Below are 21556 nucleotides of genomic sequence, written 5' to 3' on the forward strand. Positions count from 1 at the left end.
TTGGGGGAAAAAAGACAAAGAAAAACTATCATAGCATTAAAAGCTAACAGGAATCTTATTTTTTATTTATTTATTTTTTAGAGACAGTCTCACTGTGTCACCCAAGCTGGAGTGCAGTGGCATGATCTCAGCTCACTGCAACCTCCACCTCCTGGTTTGAAGCAATTCTCCTGCCTCAGCCTCCCGAGTAGCCAGGATTACAGGTGCCCACCACCGCTCACGGCTAATTTTTTGTACTTTAGTAGAGACAGGGTTTCACCATGTTGCCCGAGTCGGTCTCAAACTCCTGAGCTCAGGCAATCCACCCACCTTGGCCTCCCAAAGTGCTAGCACTACAGGCGTGAGCCACTGCACCCAGCTGGGACTTTTAAATAATAGCTATATTCCTAATCATTCTAGAGTGACATGTACTACTTTTGATATCCAAAAAAAATTATCTTCAAAAATAAAGGAATGTGGCCAGGCATGGTGGTTCATACCTGTAATCCCAGCACTTTGGGAGGCCGAGTCATGAGGATCACTTGAGGTCAGGAGTTTGAGACCAGCCTGGCCAACATGGTGAAACCCCATCTCTACTAAAACTACAAAAATTAGCTGGACTTGGTGGTGCACACCTGTAATTTCAGCTAGTTTGGAGGCTAAGGCACAAGAATTGCTTGAACCTGGGAGGCGGAGGTTGCAGTGAGCAGAGATCGCACCACTGCACTCCAGCCTGGGTGACGGAGTGAAATTCTAGCTCAAAAAAACAAAACAAAGCAGGGTCGGGCGCAGTGGCTCACGCCTGTAATCCCAGCACTTTGGGAGGCCGAGGCTGGTGGATCACAAGGTCAAGAGATCAAGACCATCCTGGTCAACATAGTGAAACCCCATCTCTACTAAAAATACAAAAAATCAACTGGGCATGGTGGCGCGTGCCTGTAATCCCAGCTACTCAGGAGGCTGAGGCAGGAGAATTGCCTGAACCCAGGAGGCGGAGGTTGCGGTGAGCCGAGATCGCGCCATTGCACTCCAACCCGGGCAACAAGAGCGAAACTCCGTCTCAAAAAAAAAAAAACAAAAAAAAAAACAAAGCGAAAAGAAAATAGCCAAGAGCAGCAAGTGCTACAGAGAGGACAGCCATAATAGGGACTGAAAAGACACAGAATTTTGGAAAAACAGCTAGTGTTTCAAGGGGGTGTCAGACTTGCCGTATTGGGCATGAATCCTGGACACAGAAGTCGGACTGAATTCCAGCTTTGCTCCTTAACATTCTGGTGACACCGTCAGCTGAAGTAACTTTCCTAGACCTGTTTCTTCATGGCATGAGACACAAAACCCTGCTCACTAAATAGACGGTGAGGAGGATGTCAGGCTAACTTAATCTACTACACACTTCTACATAAGCCTATCCACACTCTTCCACTGTATCTTCCAGAAAATTCTTACCTGCTACTCTAGTAGGAAAGGCTACCAGGCGGTCTAGAGGGGTTATCCATTTACTCGGCACGACAGCCACAGGAACAGAATAGTACTTCCAAATGAGTGAGATCATCAGGGCAGCCTGGAAAGACACCTCTGGTGAGTGAAGCAGCCTGCCAACCACACAACCCACAACGCAACAGGAAGACAGGGAAAAGCAAAAGCAAAACCAGGAAAACCCTCCAGACTGAACCACCTCAAGCCTGTGAACCCAGCCGCCACAGATGACAGATGAGCACGCACAGCCACTAATGTCCCCTGGTGAAACCGTGAAGTAGGAAGTGCAATTAAAGACGAGCTTGACAGCATGTCTGGAACACTGCCAGCAAGTAGGCAAGCCTTCACAGGGGAACTGTCATTTCACTGTTTTAGGATGAATATCTACACATACTTCAAATTAGCTCATAAACTAACCAAAGTCTCCCATAACACGAGTGTGCTTTTCTCACTGAGTATCTCCTTTGAGTAGCTGGACTGTATGCAAAATATACCTTATTAGTGACAACAGCCATCCTTGAAATAAACAGCGAATTTCCCACATACACCAGTGTTAGCAAGGCACGCAGAGGTGAGCATGTAAGTTTCAATGCTAGGGGATGCTTTATTTCCCTCCTTCCCCCAGCAGCATTCCTTCAACTGTCACCTGTCCCCTTTCTGGCTTGAACAGGCCACTCAGAAGAGGAGACATGGAGGAGGGACGGAAGAAAAAAAAGAAGAGGAGACATGAAAGAGGGCTGCCGGCCTAACTCCTCTGCCTGCAGGAAACCTCTCTTAGCAAGTGACAGTGCCTCAGGATCAATTTCCTTAAATATAACCCCGCAAACAAAGTTTTCTGGGGGTGGGCTGGAATCCTCCGACTCACTACTAGATCACACAGTACTGCAACTCAGATGTTTACGGCAGCTGCTGAAGGTGTCTGGGCAGCACAAATGCGTTCTCGGGCCAAAGCAGAGCCCAGCAACAGCTCCAGGAGACGACACGTGGGTTAATCCTCATACAGGAAACCAGAAGCCAATTCCGGTCAGAAAACCTGGTTCTCTACCAGGAGAGTGGAGTGCCCATGAAGTAGACCAGTTACCGAGTAAGGGCCAAAATGATTGAAAATCTCAGAAAAAAACAAAGTCATCTCCAAGCTTCTCATCGCGTCCTGCCAGCCCTTCAAACCGCACTGGGATAAAGGTATGGCGGAAGCTCTCCAAGAAGTTACTTCACAGTTCACCTGCCAAAAAGTCCCAAACTTTAACAACTCTCCTCTAGAGAAAGGCTTTCTGACTTAGAGAGCGTTCAGAGCTCCATGTGGGCGGGACCACACAACACGACAGCTGAAGGTGGAACAGCCCCAACTCCTGGCCTGGATCTGCAGGCACCGCTCGAGGCCCGGGGTCCCCAACTCCAATAACCAGGGTGACTCTCTAGCACACTTACCTGCAATACGTAGAAAGCCACACTTATCACCCATTTTATCTTGGCTAATTGAGCTGTCCGAGCTTTCACTGAAAGGAAAAATAGGATAAATAATTATGTCAGTCCTGAAAAATTAATGAAGTATTCAAATACACAGAAGTGTTATTTTCCCTTATAAAATAGTTTTATAAGGGAACAATCACTCAATATATTGATGGAATAATCACTCAATATATTTAGAAAACATAAAATAGAATTTTTTAAGTCACCTACCATCTCATTATGCCATTATTTAAAATAGAATCACACTCAGATTATGAGATTTGAATACCTTTAATTTTGAAAACTCTTAAAATGACTCATGGAATGAAAGGTTCTTTGTATAATGCAGTTACCCCTTACCAACAGGAGTAAATTTCCCCCCGTTTCCCAGTCTGCATAGTACATGAATCCCTGGTGGGAGTCCAGCTTGTCCTGTGCCTGGACAGGCCCCTCTGTCTGTTTTCCTGGCCACAGAGACAGCTCTCCGACTGTGCACACACCAACAGGGTCCCTCAGCACATGGGCTGCCCTGAGAAAGCGCTCTTCATCACAGGAGACTGTACCTGAAGGCTACCCCCGGAAGAGAACACTGCTGGGCATTTTTCCAGAGAGTGGAACAAAAGCCTCTGGGAATCCACTGTGAGACTTTTTTCTGGGCTTCTCTCAGAAAAGTGATGAATTTGAAAATGAAAACCCAGGCCAGGCATGGTGGCTCACGTCTGTAATCCAAGCACTTTGGAGGCCAAGGCGGGCGGATCACCTGAGGTCGGGAGTTCAAGACCAGCCTGACCAACAAGGTGAAACCCCGTCTTTAAAAATATAATAATAAGGCCAGGAGCGGTGGCTCAAGCCTGTAATCCCAGCACTTTGGGAGGCCGAGGCGGGTGGATCACGAGGTCAAGAGATCGAGACCATCCTGGTCAACATGGTGAAACCCCGTCTCTACTAAAACTACAAAAAATTAGCTGGGCATGGTGGCGCGTGCCTGTAATCTCAGCTACTCAGGAGGCTGAGACAGAAGAATTGCCTGAACCCAGGAGGCGGAGGTTGCGGTGAGCCGAGATCGCGCCATTACACTCCAGCCTGGGTAACAAGAGCAAAACTCCATCTCAAAAAAAAAAAAAAAAAAATACAAAAAATTAGCTGGGCATGGTGGTGCGTGCCTGTAATCCCAGCTACTCAGAAGGCTGAGGCAGGAGAATTGCCTGAACCCAGGAGGCGGAGGTTGCGGTGAGTTGAGATCGCGCCATTGCACTCCAGCCTGGGTAACATGAGTGAAACTCCGTCTCAAAAAAAATAATAATAATAATAAATAAATAAATAAATAAGAACATGAAAACCTACAATAACAAGTTGGCTCCGAGGAAAATCTGAGAGGATCTTAGATGTTTCTGTGCTTAAAAAGCAAAGGTTCACCAGCAAATAAGGAGAAAGTAGTAATTATTACTGAGTTTCCACCAGATAACTTAAAAGTTTCCATCAACATTCAGAACATCAAGAAGCAAAGCGTGTATTCTAGGAATCTTTATATAAAGACTTCTCTATTAATCGGTTCTCGTGAAGCCTTCAGGCTGCGACAGATGCAGTACCGTGGGTTTTGAGCTTATCCGTCATCTTGTTGATCTTTCTTTCCAGCCTGGCGTATCTGGCAAATTCGTCCATCATGTTGACCGTGGAGAGCTCCTGCTTCATGTCCTGGATCTCCGCTCTCATCTGTGACTCCTGCTCCGCATCCTTCTGCAGCACCCTGGACATCTGGCAGGGTGGACAGCGGGATCAGCACCTTCCAACACGGCCTACAGGACGGTACCCCAGTCCCCCACACCGAACCTTATTTCTATGCCCTGACCACTCTGTGACCCAGCCAGTTGTGTGTTTCCCTGCAGGCTTGAACCCAAACTGGGGCCATGAATGCTCCCAGGACCGATAAAGAGATAAAGAGTGAAGGCTGTTGCTGGAGAACACTGGGAGATTCACCCTGCTGAGAAACACCTACAAACTCGCCCTGCATGACGAAGTCCTTAAGCTCCCACATCCACTCCATAACCCAATGCCCTGGCGGCAAACATCCCTAGCTAAACGTCCCTTGCTCTCACTGGTCGTCCCAGGACTGCTGCAGCTCCTTGTAAGTTCCCTTCAAATGCTGTGGACTGATCATCCTGGCGTTTAGTGCTTCTTTCTTTGGAATCCCAGCCGGCCCCATCTCCAGACAGCCTGGAGCAGCCCCTTGAGGGAACTCCCCTGCCACTGCTTTTGAGGGGACTCCAGCATGGGTTTGGCCAGACAGAACTGATATACCTCCCTCCAATATCCTACTCCCACCTCTGGCAGCTGGGCAAGCTGCCCTCTACCTACACAGCCAGGCTCTGCTGCCTTTTACGGCTCCCTATAGCCACCACAAAAAAAAAAAAAAAAAAAAAAAAACCTCGTATTCAAATTGCTATTCAAACTGTATTTTTCATTTTGCAGATATGCCCATGAATTGCTCCAATACAAATGTATGTCTCTTTCACTATAACTAAAATTGCAGTTATGAAATGAAAATCAATTCCATCAGAGTTGTTATTCCAGTGACAGGGAACATGTATCCTCTCCCCTCCCTGAAGAATTCAAACCTAGATTAGACAGGGCAAAGCAAGATGCAGGCGCAGGGTAACAGTGGTGAGGCGGGGCGCAGGGCAGAGTGTCAGCACCCAAGCGCAGTGCAGAGGGCCTTCCCATAGAGTGGCACCCTGGCAAGAGGCATCAGCACCAAGCATGGTGATACAGGAGTGCCCAGTAAAGGGCAGCCTGACTCAGGAGTCAGGGTCTGTAGGGTGAGGGGGATGGACATATAAGAGGAGAAGGAACCCTGCCAGTATCAGAGCCCAGGTGGGACGAGGTGTGCATTCACACGGGTAACACCAGAACTTACTTACAAAGAGGGGATCACGGAAACAAAAACATTGAGGGTAATAGAAGCCAGTCTTCTCACTTTCAGCAAAAACACTTAGAAAGATGCCTCAGCCCGGCACAGTGACTCAGCCTGCAACCCTAACACTCTGGGAGGCCGGGATGGGAGGATCTCTTGAGTACAGGAGTTCAAGGCTGCAGTGAGCTGAGATCATGCCACTGGACTTCAGCCTGGGCAACAGAGTGAGACCTTGTCTCAAAAAAAAAAAAAAAAAAAAAAAGAAAAGAAAAGAAAAAGAAAACAGAAAAGGCGGCCAGGTGCGGTGGCTCACGCCTGTAATCCCAGCACTTAGGGAGGCCAAGGCAGGTAAAGCACTTGAGCCCAGGAGTGTGAGAGCAGCTTTGGCAACATGGTGAAACCCTGCCTCTACAAAAAATACAAAAATTAGCCAGTTTCATAATCCAGTCTCTAAATAAATAGATTTTAAAAAACAAAAGAAAGAGAGAGAAAGGAAGGAAAGAAAAGGAAAAAAAAAAAAAAACAGAAAAGAAAGTCAGTCAGTCTCGGAGAGGACCAGAATGCATCTTGTGGTGATGAAAATCTGTGGTTTCCACAGATAGGCAGAGAAATACAGAAGTAAACAAAGAGGTACCCTCCCCAGGCACCCTCCCCTGGCTGCTCCCTGTAAGCAGAGGGACCCTGCATGACCTGGGGACCCGCCTGCGCCGCCCCCGCAGTCCCCTGTTCCCCGCACCAGCCCCAACCTTCCACTCTACAGGGAACCGCCCCAGGCCAAGGCCACGGGAGGGAAAGTGCGACTGGAGCGCAACGAGTCGGCAGTGGCCGCCAGGTGGCGCCCGCCGACCTGCCGGGAAGGCCTAGTCCAGGGACTGCGCGGCGCCCCAGAACCAGGTCTAAAAACCCTCGGGGGCGCCTCTGCCACCTGCCCCAAGGGATCAGCGAACATCCCCAAATCGCAGTCCCACACAAGCGGATGAGACACAATGAGAATACAGCACTATCTCTCAGATACCCCTGCCAAGTATCAGACATGCCAACAGGCGTCCATTCTGGGAAATCAATGTCCTCTAATACTCAGAAATGACAGCCATGAAAGTCGAGAGAAGACCGAGAAACTCCTCCAGACAGAAGGAGACGAGAGGGAAGGAAATGCAACGCGTGATTCCAAACTAGGTCTTTTTCCTGTTAAAGAAGTTACTGCAACACGTGGGGAACCTGCACAGGGCCTGAGGATCAGATCGTTGTAATGTACTTGATGCCTGTATTATGGCTCACTGCAACCTCGACTTCCTGGGCTCAAGCAATCCCGCCATCTCGGTCCCCTGAGTACCTAGGACCACAGGCGTGCACCACTACACGTGGCTAATTTTTTTTTAATTTTTAGTAGACACAGGGTCTCACTATGCTGCCCGTGAACTCCTGAGCTCAAGCGATCCTCCCGCTTCGGCCTCCCAAAGTGCTGGGATTACAGGCGTGAGTCACCGCGCCCGGCCCCCAAGATTCTTCTGCATACCCAACTATCTGGAAATGAGGGGGTCCCGGCTGACAACTTCCAAATGGGCCAGGAAACAAAACCAGTTCTTTGTATTGATTGTATGCATAACTTTTCTGCACATTTGTATTTGATTTGAAATTTAAAAAAAAAAAAAGATGAAATGTTATATAGCGTATCTAAAGTGTGCCTGGCACACAGCAAGCGCACACTACATGAGTTCCCCCACCTTCCAGCTCACAGCCCCCCTCCACCTGCCACAAAGTAGGGGCAACTCTCCAGTTAGAGCTGTAAAGGTGAATCCGGTCACCTGAGGGTGTCTGCGCATGCGCAAGTTTGTGGGCCGCCCACTGAAGCCTCCTAACAGTGCCTGTGCAATGTGTTCGCTACCGCGCAGTTTCTGGCAGGCCTTGTGCAGGGAGTAAGGGGGGTCTTCAAATCCAGCTCTCTTTGTGGTGCCTCTGCCCTGGCCACTACCCAACACTCTAACTAAATGAGCTATATATACTCCAGCCTGATCCACTCTGGAGAAAGAAATAGGAATGGGCCAAATTCTTAGATGAAATCATAAAATTTTTCAAAAGCAAGGAAAATCTACAGACACTGCTAAGAACTTTTGATAATATCACCTTATACAAATTACACTTCAATAAATCTGACTTTTAAAACCATATTTTAAAAAGAAAAAGAGGCTTCAAGACATTTGCCATTATAGGGTATACACAAAACTCAGGAATGCGAGGTGAGTGAAGGCAGAAGGGTGAACTTGAGGAAAACTGAAGGCAGCTTTTTAAGGTTAGCAAAAAAAACGGTGCTTGAAAAAAGTAATTACATCTATTACATGTATAAGCACAATAAAATTCTGAGCCAGGCGCGGTGGTTCACTTCTGCAATCCCAGCACTTTGGGAGACTGAGGCAGGAGGATCGTTTGAGCTCAGGAGTTCCCGGCCAGGCTGGGCAACGCGGCAAGACCCTATCTCTACAGAAAAATTAAAAATTAGTCAAGCATGCTAGTACATGCCTGTGGTCCCTGTGACCCCAGCTACTTGGGAGGCTGAGGTGGGGAGGGGGGAATCGCTTGAGCTTGGGAAGTTGAGACTTCTGTGAGTTATGATGGCACCACTGCACTACAGCCAGGGCAACAGAGACCCTGTGTATAAAAAAAAAAAAAAAAAGTTTTAAAGTATAAATTTGCAAATATGTATCAATGTTAATCCAAGAGCCACATATAAATGTTAAAACGTTCTAGAATTACACAGTGTAAGATTTAATAAGATATGAATCTAAATGTAATAATGCAAATATTAATTTTTACAACAAAAGTAAATCTCTGGAGTCCTTTTATGTACTCAAAACCCACCTTCCAGACCATTAAAACTCACAGTTGGTAAAAACAAGCTGAACAGGGCACAGCCTTTCAAGGACCTGTAGATAGGCCACAAGACATTCTGAAGCAGAAAATGAGTTTATAAAATTCTTATCAAGATGACTCAGGCATGGAGGAAAAAAGGGGAGAACCAATTCTCCCGTCCACCTTAGAAAGATGCTGGAAGCCCATCTGTCTCAGCTCATAATGTCCTCCTGCCACTGTCAGCCGCAGATCCTGTCCAGGTTCAATGTCCTCTTTGCCAACAGGTAAAATGCCGAGGCTTGACTTTGGGGTCACCCTGGAGAGATTCAAACTCCCACTCCACCTCTCTCACTCCCTTGCTGGCAATTAACTGATGGCATGACAAAGTGCACAGCCCCTGCTTGTCCCTGTCAGCAGTAGAGTAGGCAAACCCAGGAATCACCAACTCAGGTCACCCTGAGGTCCCCGACCACAGGGGACAAAGACCTCCAATCCAAGAAACTCCAGACCCTAAACACCCCTAGATGCCATTCTCAGCCAGGATCCCCACCAGCCAGGACCGAGAAGGGGGCAGCTCTCCAGGCTGCCAGGGCCCCTATCCTTGGCTGCTGCCCCCGCGAGAGCCCCACAGGAAGCCCTGCCTGCACATGCGCATTTCACCAGCACGCTTCTCAGTCTGAGGGCTCTGGGGCAGGTCCTGTGACGCAGAGCGTCGTCCCTCTAAACTAATACTTGAGACCATCCCCAAGCCTGGTCCCTGGCAGAGACTCACTAAGCAACTGCTCTGAGGAAACGGGTATGGGGGCGGGTTGCTCTAAGGAAGACGACCACAGAGGCAAACCCTGCAACATCCTCCTCTTGCTTCAGTCCCCTAGAGGGAAAAGGAGTGGCCACTCTTTATAGCAGAAAGTGAAGGATAATTTAGAAAATGTTACATCTGAAACGGTGCTCGGCCCCATAAACCTAGAAGGCAACCCGCGAAGCGTCCTTTTTCTGCAAAGCTAGGGCTGCAAGGAAGGGCCTCCTGGCGCCTGCGCAGCGCATACGGCTTGCAAGAACCCTTAGCCTGCCCCAGTCCTGGGGCACCTGCACAGTGCGTGTGGTTCGCATGGACTCTGAGCCCGCGCCAGGCCTGGGACGCCTGCGCAGTGCATGCTGTTTGCATGGAACTTGAGCCCGAACCAGTCCTGGGACACCTGTGCAGTCGTCCGGTTTGCATGGACTCTGAGCCCGTGCCAGTCCTGGGACGCCTGCGCAGTCGTCTGGTTTGCATGGACTCTCAGCCCGCGCCAGTCCTGGGGCACCTGCGCAGTGCATGCTGTTGACCTGGACCTTGAGCCAGCGCCAGCCCTGGGGCGCCTGCGCACTGCACCTCCCCTGCACCTGCAGAGCCGGTGCTCACCAAAGGCGTCTTTGTTCCCCTCCTATAGCTGAAGAAAGTCCCGGACCACGTACTGAATGAACTGGGCTCTCTCAACCATGCGTCCTGTGCCTAGCTTGAAGAGGAGGGAGAGATCCCCAGGAAAATTCGAACCACGCCAACACTAGGCATCCCACCCCCACCGCAGTGGGCAGCTGAGATCACTTCCCAGGACCTTGCGAGGCTTAACCGGCCCAAGGACTTCTGATACTTCAGACCTTCTAAGGGGCCTCACAAGGGGAGGATCAGTGCGGCCTAAACTTGCTAATGAGATCAGCAGGCTCCCTCCCTAACTTCTGCCAGGACAAAAGCTTCAGAAACAATCCCAAGGGAGGTTGTAATCTAAGTACCTGAGCATGGCCCCATCCCTGAGGGCACTGTTTTCCCAATTCGACTTTTTGTCGCTTGCCATGAGTCCTTCCCACTTAAATCCTCAAATCCGTGGCTGTGATGAGGCAGCCTCTGATGATGGTGAAGAAGCAACATTTGACCCTACTCAAGACCAGCGAGCTCCTTAAAGCTTTTTACAGACCTCACCACAAACCCAGTGACCAGGCCAAACATCTCTGTTACCAATTTTATGGGGGGGCAGGGTGTACTCTGCTAGGATATTATGTTGTCCTTCTGAGCCTGGCTGACAAGTGTTACACCCAAAGGGAAATGGGTTTAAGAAAGCTAACTACGTTGAGATTAGAGAGGCCATAAGCTTGTAGGAGGCAGGACTGGATGTGGACACAGGTCCTGAGTCACAAAGCAAGACCCTGCCTCTAAAAACAAATTTTTTTATTCCAGAGGATGGAGGGTGGGAGGAGGGAGAGGATCAGGAAATATAACTAATGAGTACTAGGCTTTATAACTGGGTGACAAATAATCTGTACAAAGAACTCCCATGACACAAGTTTAACTATGTAACAAACCTGCACATGTACCCCTGAACTTAAAACAAAAGTTTAAAAAAAAAATTGTTGGCCAGGCACAGTGGCTCATGCCTGTAATCCCAGTACTTTGGGAGCCCGAAGCCGGTGGATCACCTGAGGTCAGGAGTTCAAGGCTAGCCTGGTCAACATGGTGAAACCACCCCTCTACTAAAAAAAGACACAAAAATTAGCTGGGTGTAGTGGCACATACAGGCAGAAGAATCGCTTGAACCCAGGAGGCGGGGACTGCAGTAAGCCACAATCACACCATTGCATTCTAGCCTGGGCAACAGAGAGAAACTCTGTCTCAAATACATATATATAATAACAATAAAAGGAACTAAACAACAAAAAAAACAAACAACTGGATTTTAAAAGAGGGCAAAAGATATGACTAGACATATCTCCAAAGATAAACGGATGGCCATAAGCATCTGAAAAGATATTCAACATCACTAATTATTAGGGAAATGCAAATCAAAACTAAAATGAGACACCACCTTCCATCCATTAGGATGATTAGTATATTAACAACAACAACAACAACAAAAAGGCTGGGTGCGGCGGCTCATGCCCACAATCCCAGCACTCTAGGAGGCTGAGATGGGCGGATCACCTGAGGTCAAGGGGTTCGAGACTAGCCTGGCCAATATGGCTCTCATCTCTACTAAACCCCATCTCTACTAAAAATACAAAAAATTAGCTGGGTGTGGTGGCACGCACCAGTGATCCCAGCTACTTGGGAGGCTGAGACAGGAGAATTGCTTGAACTCGAGAGGCCGAGGTTGTAGTAAGCCAAGATTGAGCCACTGCACTCCAGCCTGGGTGACAGAATGAGACTCCATCTCAAAATAAAAATAAAAAAATTTAAATAAATAAGAAAACAAAATACATGTTGAAGGATGTGGAGCAACTGGAACCCTTCTGCACTGCTGGTGGAATGGTGAGGCTGCTATGGAAAACAGTACGATAGTTTCTCAAAAAAATTAAACATAGACTCACCACAGATCCAGCAATTACACTTCTGGGTGTATGTCCAGAAAAAATGAAAGCAGAGACTCAAAGAGATATTTGTAAACATTTTAGCATTATCTACAATAGTCAAAAGGTAGAAAAAACCCGGGTGTCCACAGACGGATGAATGAATAAACAAAATGTGGCTTATACACACAATGAGATACTATTCAGTCTTAAAAGGGAAGGAAATCATGACCCATGCTACAACACAGATGAACCTTAAGGCTATTACACCGACTGAAAGAGGCCAGACACAAAAGGAAAAATACTGTCTGATTCCCCATATATGAGGTCCCAAAAGTAGTTAAATTCATAGAGACAGAAAGTACAATGGTGGTTGTCAGGAGGAGGTAGGAATGGAAAGTAGTTGTTTAATGGGTACAAGAGTTTCAGTTAGAAGAGATGAAAAAGTTCTTGGATGGGGTGGGGCGTGGTGACTCATACCTGTAATCCTAGCACTTTAGGTGGCAGAGGAGGGTGGATCACTTGAAGTCAGGGGTTCGAGACCAGCCTGGGCAACATAGTGAGACCCCCACCATCTCTACTAAAAATACAAAATTTAGGCATGGTGGCAGGTGCCTGTAATCAAAGCTACTTGGGAGGCTGAGGCAGGAAAATTGCTTGAACCTGGAAGGTGGAGGCTGCAGTGATCTAAGATCAGGCCACTGTACTCTAGCATGGGCAACAGAGTGAGACTCTGTCTCAAAAGAAAAAGTAAAAGTTCTAGGAGTGGGGGCCGGGCACAGTGGTTCACATCGGTAATCCCAGCATTTTGAGAGGCAAAGGTGGGCAGATGGCTTGACTCAGGAGTTTGAGACCAGCCTGGCCAACACGGCAAGCCTCCATTTCTATCAAAAATACAAAAAATAGCCAGGCATGGTGGTGCATGCCTATGGTCCCAGCTACTTGGGAGGCTGGGGTGGGAGGATCACTTGAACCTGGGAGGCAGAGGTTGCAATGAGCCGAGACTATGGCTGCACAGAGCTACACCGTCTTAAAATAATAATAAAGTTCTGGGATAATGGTTACACAAAACTGTGAATGTACTTAATGCCACTGAGCTGTACACCTAAAAACGATAAAGATAAGCTTCATATTATGTGTATTTTACAGTTAAAAATAAGAAGAAACATGAGTATGGGCCAGCTTGTCAAAAGTCTTTTATGCAATGCTAAGGACCTGGAACATCATGCTAAAGACTGGATAGCATGAGGAAAGATTCTGAAGGCGGCTCAGGGGGTAAAAGAGAATTCCCTATATCTCAGAACAGTGCAGACAGTAAGGCAATGAGGACAGTAAGAACAGTTTTGCACAAAACAAGCACTCAGTGAATACTGATGGAATAAAACATACTCCACTACTACCGATTTATCTTAGGAGAGAGAAGCAAGAACTGTGTTCCAAGACAATGCTCCTCATTCCTTCTGTGGGCTACACAGGGCGCTCATTTCCAGGGACAGTTCCCAATGTCCCCACACCTCCCATGCCAACACCCCACCACGCCCCGTCCAATTTGCCACCAAATCCCTCTCCCTGCTCCAACAGGCAATCTAATCTCCACCACCAGTCACTAGGTGGATGATTTAGTGCAACTACTAAATTCTCTGAGCCAGACTCCTCCGGGAGGTAAAGGAGGATGCAATGATAATACTCTCCTCTCCCAGCAGCCGTGACACGGAGGAAATGTATTCACTGCCTGAGCAAAACGCCTGACAGAAAGAGGGTGCTCCCCAAGCTGGTTGCTCCCTTGGATACTGAAAGCATCACGCTGTGCTGAGATTCACTCTGCACCTGTCTCCCACCCTACCCACCCCAAGAATGTGGCCTTCTGGACGCGAGGATCCATCTCTCCGGGACCTGGAACAGCTGACATCGCCCGCCAGGCTTCTGGGAAATCCTGGCCGGGGACTGCTCGAATGCCTCTAGGGACCGGGGTTAACGGAAACGAGTGAGGCTGGCAGCGGGGCACTGGGCACTCCCAGTGTGAGATTCGCCGCCGCCACCCAGCCAGAAGATTCCTGCCACGTGGAAGTGGGGCCCAGGGTTGCCGGGTGTTTCTCCTGCCAACCCCCTAGAACCCAGACAGTCTGAAGATTAGGAATTAGTAAATAGATTGGGGGTAAAGTTTCACCCCTTTTAGACGCTAGCAACTATCTCAAAAGAGCTTACAGACCAACCGAGACGCTGCTACGGGCTGAATCTGGCCTTCAGTCTCCCATTTGAGAACCTTGTACCTACGCCAGACCAGTCGGAGGACTGGGGCGGCGTCCCCACCGGCCCTTGGGAGGCCTGGCAACCACTTACGAAGGATGAGAAGGACGGGAGGAGGATCCTAAGAACATTGCACCCAAACACAAAACTGAGCACCAACAACCACGCCCAGTGGTCCGCCGCAGCTGAGCTCATCCCGAACGCTCCTGGCTGCGCTGGGTCCGCTACGGCAGCTCCATGGGGACCACGCCGGCGGCGGCGTCCGCGCCTGCGCAGTGAAGCCCGGCGCCCCAGCCCGGCGCCCCGACGCGCCTGCGCATTCCGTCGCCCTCGCGGGAGGCGTTTTCCTCCAGCTCCCGCTGGAGCAGTTAACGCGTTCCAGGCTCCTCCTGGGCCTTCAGGGCTTCCATAGCCATCTCGCACCCGCTCCCCGCCCCGCCCCGCCTACTGAACCAGTTTTTCGAAGTCCGTGATTCTTTCTTTCCTTTTTTTGGAAATTAAAAACTTTTCCATAGTAGCAAACTCTGGTTTCAAGTGCTAACGGCTCCCTGCCTTTGTCATAATTAGTGCCTCCTTTAAATTAACTTTTAATTCTAGGTAAGTTTAAGATAAACCCTTCCTTAAATAGAAAACCACCGTAATTATAGTAACAGGTAACTGAAAATGAAATACGTGTTCTAAGCAGTTATATGGTAAATGCCTTACGTTTCCAGAACTAAACACTGTAGTAAATCTAACCAATTTACATAACTGCATACCTGAAAAATAAGTTTATTAGCATGCACTGTTGACAATCATGAGTAATAATAAAGTAACCTGAATCTAGCTGAAGATCAAGTTTTGCAGCAAAGGAATCCCAACTCGAATGTATGCATGGTGGATAAAGCAAGAGATGTTTAGCTGTCTCTTCTGCCATGCCTGGTTTCTGAGGACTAACTCCTAATCAAAATGATGCAGGATTACGGGGTGTGCTGGCTCAAGCCTGTAATCCCAGCACTTTGGGAGATCCAAGCAGGTAGATTACGGGCCCAGGAGTTTGAAACCAGCCTAGGTAACATAGTGAGACCGCATCTCTACAATAAAATAAAAATCAGCCGGGCACTGTGGCACGTGACCGTGGCCCCGCTCCTAGGAAGGCTGAGATGAAAGTATCGCCTGAGCCCCGGAAGTCAAGGTGAGCCCGGGAAGTCAAGATTGCAGTGAGCTGTGATTACACCACTGTGCTCCATCCTAGACGACGGAGTACAACTCTGGCTCATTATTATGAATCAGTGAAAAAAATTATGGGGCCAGGCTTGGTGGCTCACGCCTGTAATCCCAGCACTTTAGGAAGCTAAGATGGGTGGATCACCTTAGGTCAAGGGTTCGAGACCAGGCTGACCATCATGGCAAAACTCTGTATCCACTAAAAACACAAACATTAGCCGGGCGTGGAGCAGGTGCCTGTAATCCCAGCTACTCAGGAGGCTGAGGCAGGAAAATCGCTTGAACTTGGGAGGCAAAGGTTACAGTGAGCTGAGATTGTGCCACTGCACTCCAGCCTGGGCAACAGAGGGAGAGTCCACTCAAAAAAAAAAAAAAAAAAGAACTACCCAAGACTGGGTAATTTATAATGGAAAGAGGTTTAATTGACTCACAGTTCCACATGGCTGGGAAGCCTTAGAAAATTTACAATGGCAGAAGGCCAAGGAGAAGTAAACATCTTCACAAGGCGGCGAGGCGGGGGCAGTTAACATCACCATCACAAGAGATCTCACAAGATCTCTCTCAGATCTCGTGGGAACTCACTCACACTATCATGAGAACAGCATGAAAGAAACTGCCCTCACGATCCAATCACCTCCTGCCAGGTCCATCCCGCAATACGTGGGGATTACAATTCAAGATGGCATTTGAGTGGGCACACAGAGCCTAACCATATCAGTATGTGTGTGTAGATGGGGGTCTCATTATGTTGCCCAGGCTGGTCTCAAACTCCTGAGCTCAAGCAGTCCTGCTGCCTCAGCCCCACAAGTATCAGGGGTTACAGGTATACACGATCACACCTGGCTAATTTATTTTTATTTTTATTTTTTGTAGAACTGGATTATCACCAGGTCACCCAGGCCAGTCTCCAACTCCTGGCCTCAAGCAATCCTCCTGCCTCAGCCTCCCAAATTGATGGGACTGCAGGTACATGCCGCCATGCCTGGCCGGAAGGTATTATTTATATACAAGCTTTTAAGGCAAAACATGTGCACCTGGTCTCTCAGATGTTCTCATCAAAACGAGTGACATGAGGAGCTATCTATGCTACAGGAAGTGGTTAAAGACCTTACTTTGGAGCACCTTGGTATGTGGGGGTTCAAGCACAGGTCACTGTGGCAGTTTCACTTCAAGATGGCATCACTCTTGCCATGCAACAAGCTGTTTCCCTAGAGGCATCAAAGACAAAATAGTCCTGTGGCTAGGTGAACCAGCCTACCAAACCTCAGTGAATTTTACTAGCAATAGTTCTAACATTCCAAGGACTAGATTTAAAGGTGGTTCAATAAAGCACAAATCATTGGTTACACGAACTGGAAAAAAAAAATCAGTAGAAGAATGTCTACTTACAACATAGGGAAGATTAAAAATAAAATTTGGGATCAATAGGCAAGTTCTAGACCATTGTTCCACATGCTCATATATTTAGGGGTCATGCAAGTCAATCAGATAGCAGCAAATTCAGGCAAAAGGAGGAAGACTATTTGGAGAAGCATATATTTGGGGAAAATAGTACTAGAATTATTATATAAAATAAAAAGGGTCCAAGAAATAAATTATACATGTAGAAGTGTTCGTTGAAAGAACAAGAATCTAAATCTTTAAACAAAGTCAAAAATTTTTTGAAGCCCCCACCCAGCCCAACAAAGTAAAAAATATATATATTTTAATTATTTTAGAATAAAGATGAGGTTTCACCATGTTGGTCAGGCTGGTCTTGAACTCCTGACCTCAGGTGATCCACCTGCCTTGGCCCCCAAAGTGCTTGGATTACAGGCGTGAGCCACCACACCTGGCCACAAAGTAAAATTTTTAAAAAATGAAGTGTAAAAACAAGCATTTATGCAACATTTTAAAATGCAAATGTTAAATTATCCTAAAAGGCAGCACTATTTATATTGCTACATGGTTATGTGCAACATTGAATTGTATGCTTTAAGTGGCTAATTGTATCTTCTATGAATTTCACCGCAATTTGAAAATATTGCTAAAGCCAGATAAACTTTATTTATTTTTTATTTTTTATGTTTTGAGATGGAGTCTCACTCTGTTGCCCAGGCTGGAGTGCAGTGGTGTGATATCGGCTCACTGCAACCTTTGCCTCCCGGGTTTGAGTGATCCTTCTGCCTCAGCTGCCGGAGTAGCTGGGATTACAGACGTTCACCACCATGCCCAGCTAATATTTGTATTTTTAGTAGAGATGGAGTTTCACCATATTGGTCAGGCTGGTCTCAAACTCCTGACCTCAGGTGATCTGCTTGCCTTGGCTTCCCAAAGTGCTGGGATTACAGGGATGAGCTACTGCACCTAGCCCAGATAACCTTAATTTTTTTATTTTTATGTATTTGTTTATTTATTTTTTTTTATTGAGTCTTGCTCTGTTGCCCAGGCTGGAGTTCAGTGGCCTGATCTCAGCTCACTGCAACCTCCGCCTCCTGGGTTCCAGTGATTCCCCTGCTCTAACCTCCCAATTAGCTGGGATTACAGGCGCACACCTCCACGCCCTGTTAATTTTTGTATTTTTAGTAGAGATGGCGTTTTACCATGTTAGTCAGCCTCAAAATCCTGACCTCAAGTCATCCACCTTCCACAGCCTCCGAAAGTGCTGGAGTTACAGGCATGAGCCACCACGCCTGACCCCAGATAACCTCTAAAATGTTTTTATTTTGGTCCTTATTTTACACTAAGCCCTTCCGATTAGGTAAAGTTCAATAGGTTAAAAATTAATTTTCTTATTGTTTTTAGTGCAGCCAACTTTATTTAGACCATAAGTTTTCACAGACTTAGCACTATGCCCAGAAATTTATCTCTAAATAAACTTTTGCTTGCATTTTAAATGTTTTTATTTTATGAGATGCCAGCTCAGGTTTTAAAATAATTAAAATATTAAAAGTTTGTGTTTAAAAATAATTTCAAACTTGTAGAAAAGTTGTGGCCAGGCACAGTGGCTCATGTCTGCAATCCCAGAACCTTGGGAGGTGAAGGCCGAAGAATCACTTGAGTCCAGGAGTTCGAGATCAGGCTGAGCAACATAAAGACAAAAAAAAAAAAATTCTTTTTTCTTAACCAGGCATGGCAGTGCGTACCTGTAGTCCCAGCTACTTGGGAAGCTGAGGTGGGAGGATTGCTTGAGCCCAGGAGCTCAAGGCTTCAGTGAGTTGTGATTGCACCAGCACTCCATCCTGGGTGACAGAGCAAGACTCTGTCTCAAAACGGAAAGAAAGAAAGAAATGTTACAAAAACTAAAAATGGTGTCAAGAACATTCAATGTTAGCAGAGCTGGTGGCTCACGCCTATAATCTTAGCACTTTGGGAGGCTAAGGTGAGAGGATCACTTGAGGCCAGGAGTTCAAGGCCAACCAACCCAGGAAACATAGCAAGACCTTGTCTCTAAAAATAAAATCAAAAATAAAATCCATACCCTTAATTTAGATTAACCCAGTTCATTTTACTTCATTTACTCTTTCATGTTCTTTCTCTCCTCTGTTAGGCAGAATACTGTACACCAGTGTCAGTCCCTGAGAGAGAAACATCATGCACCGATTACCAATCCCAAGGGAGGACTCTAAGCACCTCATTAATTTCTCCTAAGATTCCTGCATTTGCTAGGAGATTTTGCACAAACCCAGCTGCCCGAGCATAAGTCCAGTGAGACAGCACGCTTGCACAAGTCAGGCAAAGCAACTTTACTACCCCCACATAGGCTGCAAAACCCAACAGAAGCCTAGGATCCAAGGTGAACTGGTCCCCAAGCCTCAAGAAGGGTGCTCAGGACAGAGGGAGCCTCATCTGCACGAGCTCCACTTCACACTGCAGCCAAGGGACTCAGAAAGCACTCCACCACTTCACTCTGGGTTTTATACTCTGACCAGGACTTGACTTACTGATCACAAGTGTTACAGGACATCTGTTCTAGGAGAAATGAGGACAGAGCCTGGGTTGTTCCTCTTTATCTCAGGATGTTGCAATCTTGGTACATTCTGCCTGGAAGGGAAGAGCTGGGTTCACCAAGCTTCTTTGGGGACTTTCTCTCTCTCTCTCTCTCATTCTTTTTCTCCCTCTCTCTCTCTCTTTCTCTCTCTCTCACTGAGAATGTGCTCTCACATTTCTTTTTCTTTGGAGTTAGGGTCTTGCTCTGTTACTCAAGCTGGAGTGCAGTTGTGCGGTCTCGGCTCACTGCAACCCCTGCCGCCCAGGTTCAAGCAATTCTCCTGCCTCAGCCTCCAAGTAGCTGGGATTACAGGTGTGCGCCGCCATGCCTGGCTAATTTTTGTATTTTTAGTAGAGACAAGGTTACACCATGTTGGCCAGGCTGGTCTCGAACTCCTGACCTCAGGTGATCTAACCACCTCCGCCTCCCAAAGTGCTGGGATTACAGGCATGAGTCACTGCACCTGGCCTCTTACATAATTTATCAACTTCTGTAATGTTAACATTAATACAAGACTTTAATCTGCTATTGATGTTCCAATTTTGTCAACTAACTGCATAATATCCTTTATAGCATTTTTCTCCTCCAGTATAAGATTCAGGGTTGGCCGGGCACGGTGGCTCACACCTGTAATCCCAGCACTTTGGGAGGCCAAGGCAGGCAGATCAAGAGGTCAAGAGTTTGAGACCAGCGTGGCCAACATGGTGAAACCCCGTCTCTACTAGAAAACCAAAAATTTGCTGGGCATTGTGGCACATGCCTGTAATCCCAGCTACTCGAGAGGCTGAGGCAAGAGAATTGCTTGAACCAGGACCCAGGAGACGGAGGTTGCAGTGAGCCAAGATCATATCACTGCACTCCAGCCTGGGCTACAGAGTGAGATTCCATCTCAAAAAAAAAAATTTTTTTTTAATTAGTGGGCATGGTGGCACACACCTGTAGTCCCAGCTACTCTGAAGGCTGAATGAAATGGGAGGATTACTTGAGCCCAGGAGATGGAGCTTGCAGTAAGTGATGATCATGCCACTGAACCCGGGAGGTGGGAGTTGCAGTGAGCCTGGGCAACAGAGACCCCACCTCAGAAAAAAAAAAGGAAGGAAATTCTGACAACATGGATGAATGCTGGCGACATTATGCTAAGTGAAAGAAACCAGTCACAAAAAAACAAAATGTTGTACGATTCCACTTGTATGAGGTATCTAAAGTAGTTAAACTGAGAAGCAGAAAGTAGAATAGTGGTTACCAGGAACTGGGGGTGTGGACATGGGAAGTTGTTTAATGGGTACAGAGTTTTGAAGATCGGTTGCACCATAATATTAATGTACTTAATACTACTGAACTGTACAATTAAAAATCATTAAGATGGTAAATGTTATGATATGTGTTTTTACAAGAATTACATTTTTCTTTAAAAAAGATAGTTTTTAAAAGATATTAAAGCCTTTTAGGTATCAGATAACTTCACTCATTGCAGGTTAAAATATGATGATAAACCAAATATCCCAGACCTTGTTCTCTTATGGCTTAATGAAACAAACAACTGTAAGTACTGTGAATAATTATAAGCATGCAAAGCATTTTGAAGGGACACATAAGTTCATCTCGGTAACTCTCCAAATCCTAGCTCCAAATTGGATGGTAGTGTTACAGATGCACATTAGTGTTCGTAAATAATATAAAATACAGGAAGGATATATATAAAATTTAAAAATGGGGTATGTGCATTATCTAAGACTTCTTTTTTTTTTTTTTTTTTTTTTGAGACGGAGTTTTGCCCTTGTTACCCAGGCTGGAGTGCAATGGCGCGATCTCGGCTCACCGCAACCTCCGCCTCCTGGGTTCAGGCAATTCTCCTGCCTCAGCCTCCTGAGTAGCTGGGATTACAGGCACGCACCACCATGCCCAGCTAATTTTTGTATTTTTAGTAGAGACGGGGTTTCACCATGTTAACCAGGATGGTCTCGATCTCTTGACCTAGTGATCCACCCACCTCAGCCTCCCAAAGTGCTGGGATTACAGGCGTGAGCCACCGCGTCCGGCTATCTAAGACTTTTTTTAAAAAGTAGGCCAGGCGCAGCAGCTCACGCCTGTAATCCCAGCACTTTGGGAGGCTGAGGTGGGTGGATCACCTGAAGTTGGGATTTCAAGACCAG

At 47.0% G+C, this 21556-nt stretch overlaps 1 protein-coding gene and 1 long non-coding RNA gene across 14 annotated transcripts in view; both read right to left on the reverse strand.

Annotated features, from left to right (window-relative positions):
* The window catches only part of GET1 (guided entry of tail-anchored proteins factor 1), a 37231-nt gene that overhangs the window by 2754 nt on the left and 12921 nt on the right, over positions 1 to 21556 (reverse strand). The window contains exons 1-7 of one of the 13 annotated variants that reach the window (XM_032276845.1): positions 14255 to 14548; positions 13828 to 13938; positions 4494 to 4659; positions 2884 to 2951; positions 2537 to 2677; positions 1426 to 1540; positions 1188 to 1323 (exon numbers count right to left, since the gene is read on the reverse strand). In XM_032276845.1, coding sequence (XP_032132736.1) covers positions 1295 to 1323; positions 1426 to 1540; positions 2537 to 2677; positions 2884 to 2951; positions 4494 to 4659; positions 13828 to 13938; positions 14255 to 14422 — 798 coding nt within the window. In that variant the 5' untranslated portion in view covers positions 14423 to 14548 and the 3' untranslated portion in view covers positions 1188 to 1294. Of the gene's footprint in view, positions 1 to 1187; positions 1324 to 1425; positions 1541 to 2536; positions 2678 to 2883; positions 2952 to 4493; positions 4660 to 13827; positions 13939 to 14189; positions 14558 to 21556 lie in introns of those variants that run through there. The other 12 variants (XM_032276844.1, XM_032276846.1, XM_032276847.1 and 9 more) reach the window with 12 other exon arrangements.
* Positions 8426 to 10930, reverse strand: LOC116550808. The gene is made up of 2 exons (XR_004268584.1): positions 9967 to 10930; positions 8426 to 9858 (listed from the first exon to the last, which is right to left on the reverse strand). It is a non-coding gene; the product is annotated as an uncharacterized LOC116550808 (long non-coding RNA).

This window comes from Sapajus apella, unplaced genomic scaffold, assembly GCF_009761245.1.
Source record: "Sapajus apella isolate SASKATOON/1434 unplaced genomic scaffold, GSC_monkey_1.0 scaffold8, whole genome shotgun sequence".
Classification (NCBI taxonomy): domain Eukaryota; kingdom Metazoa; phylum Chordata; class Mammalia; order Primates; family Cebidae; genus Sapajus; species Sapajus apella.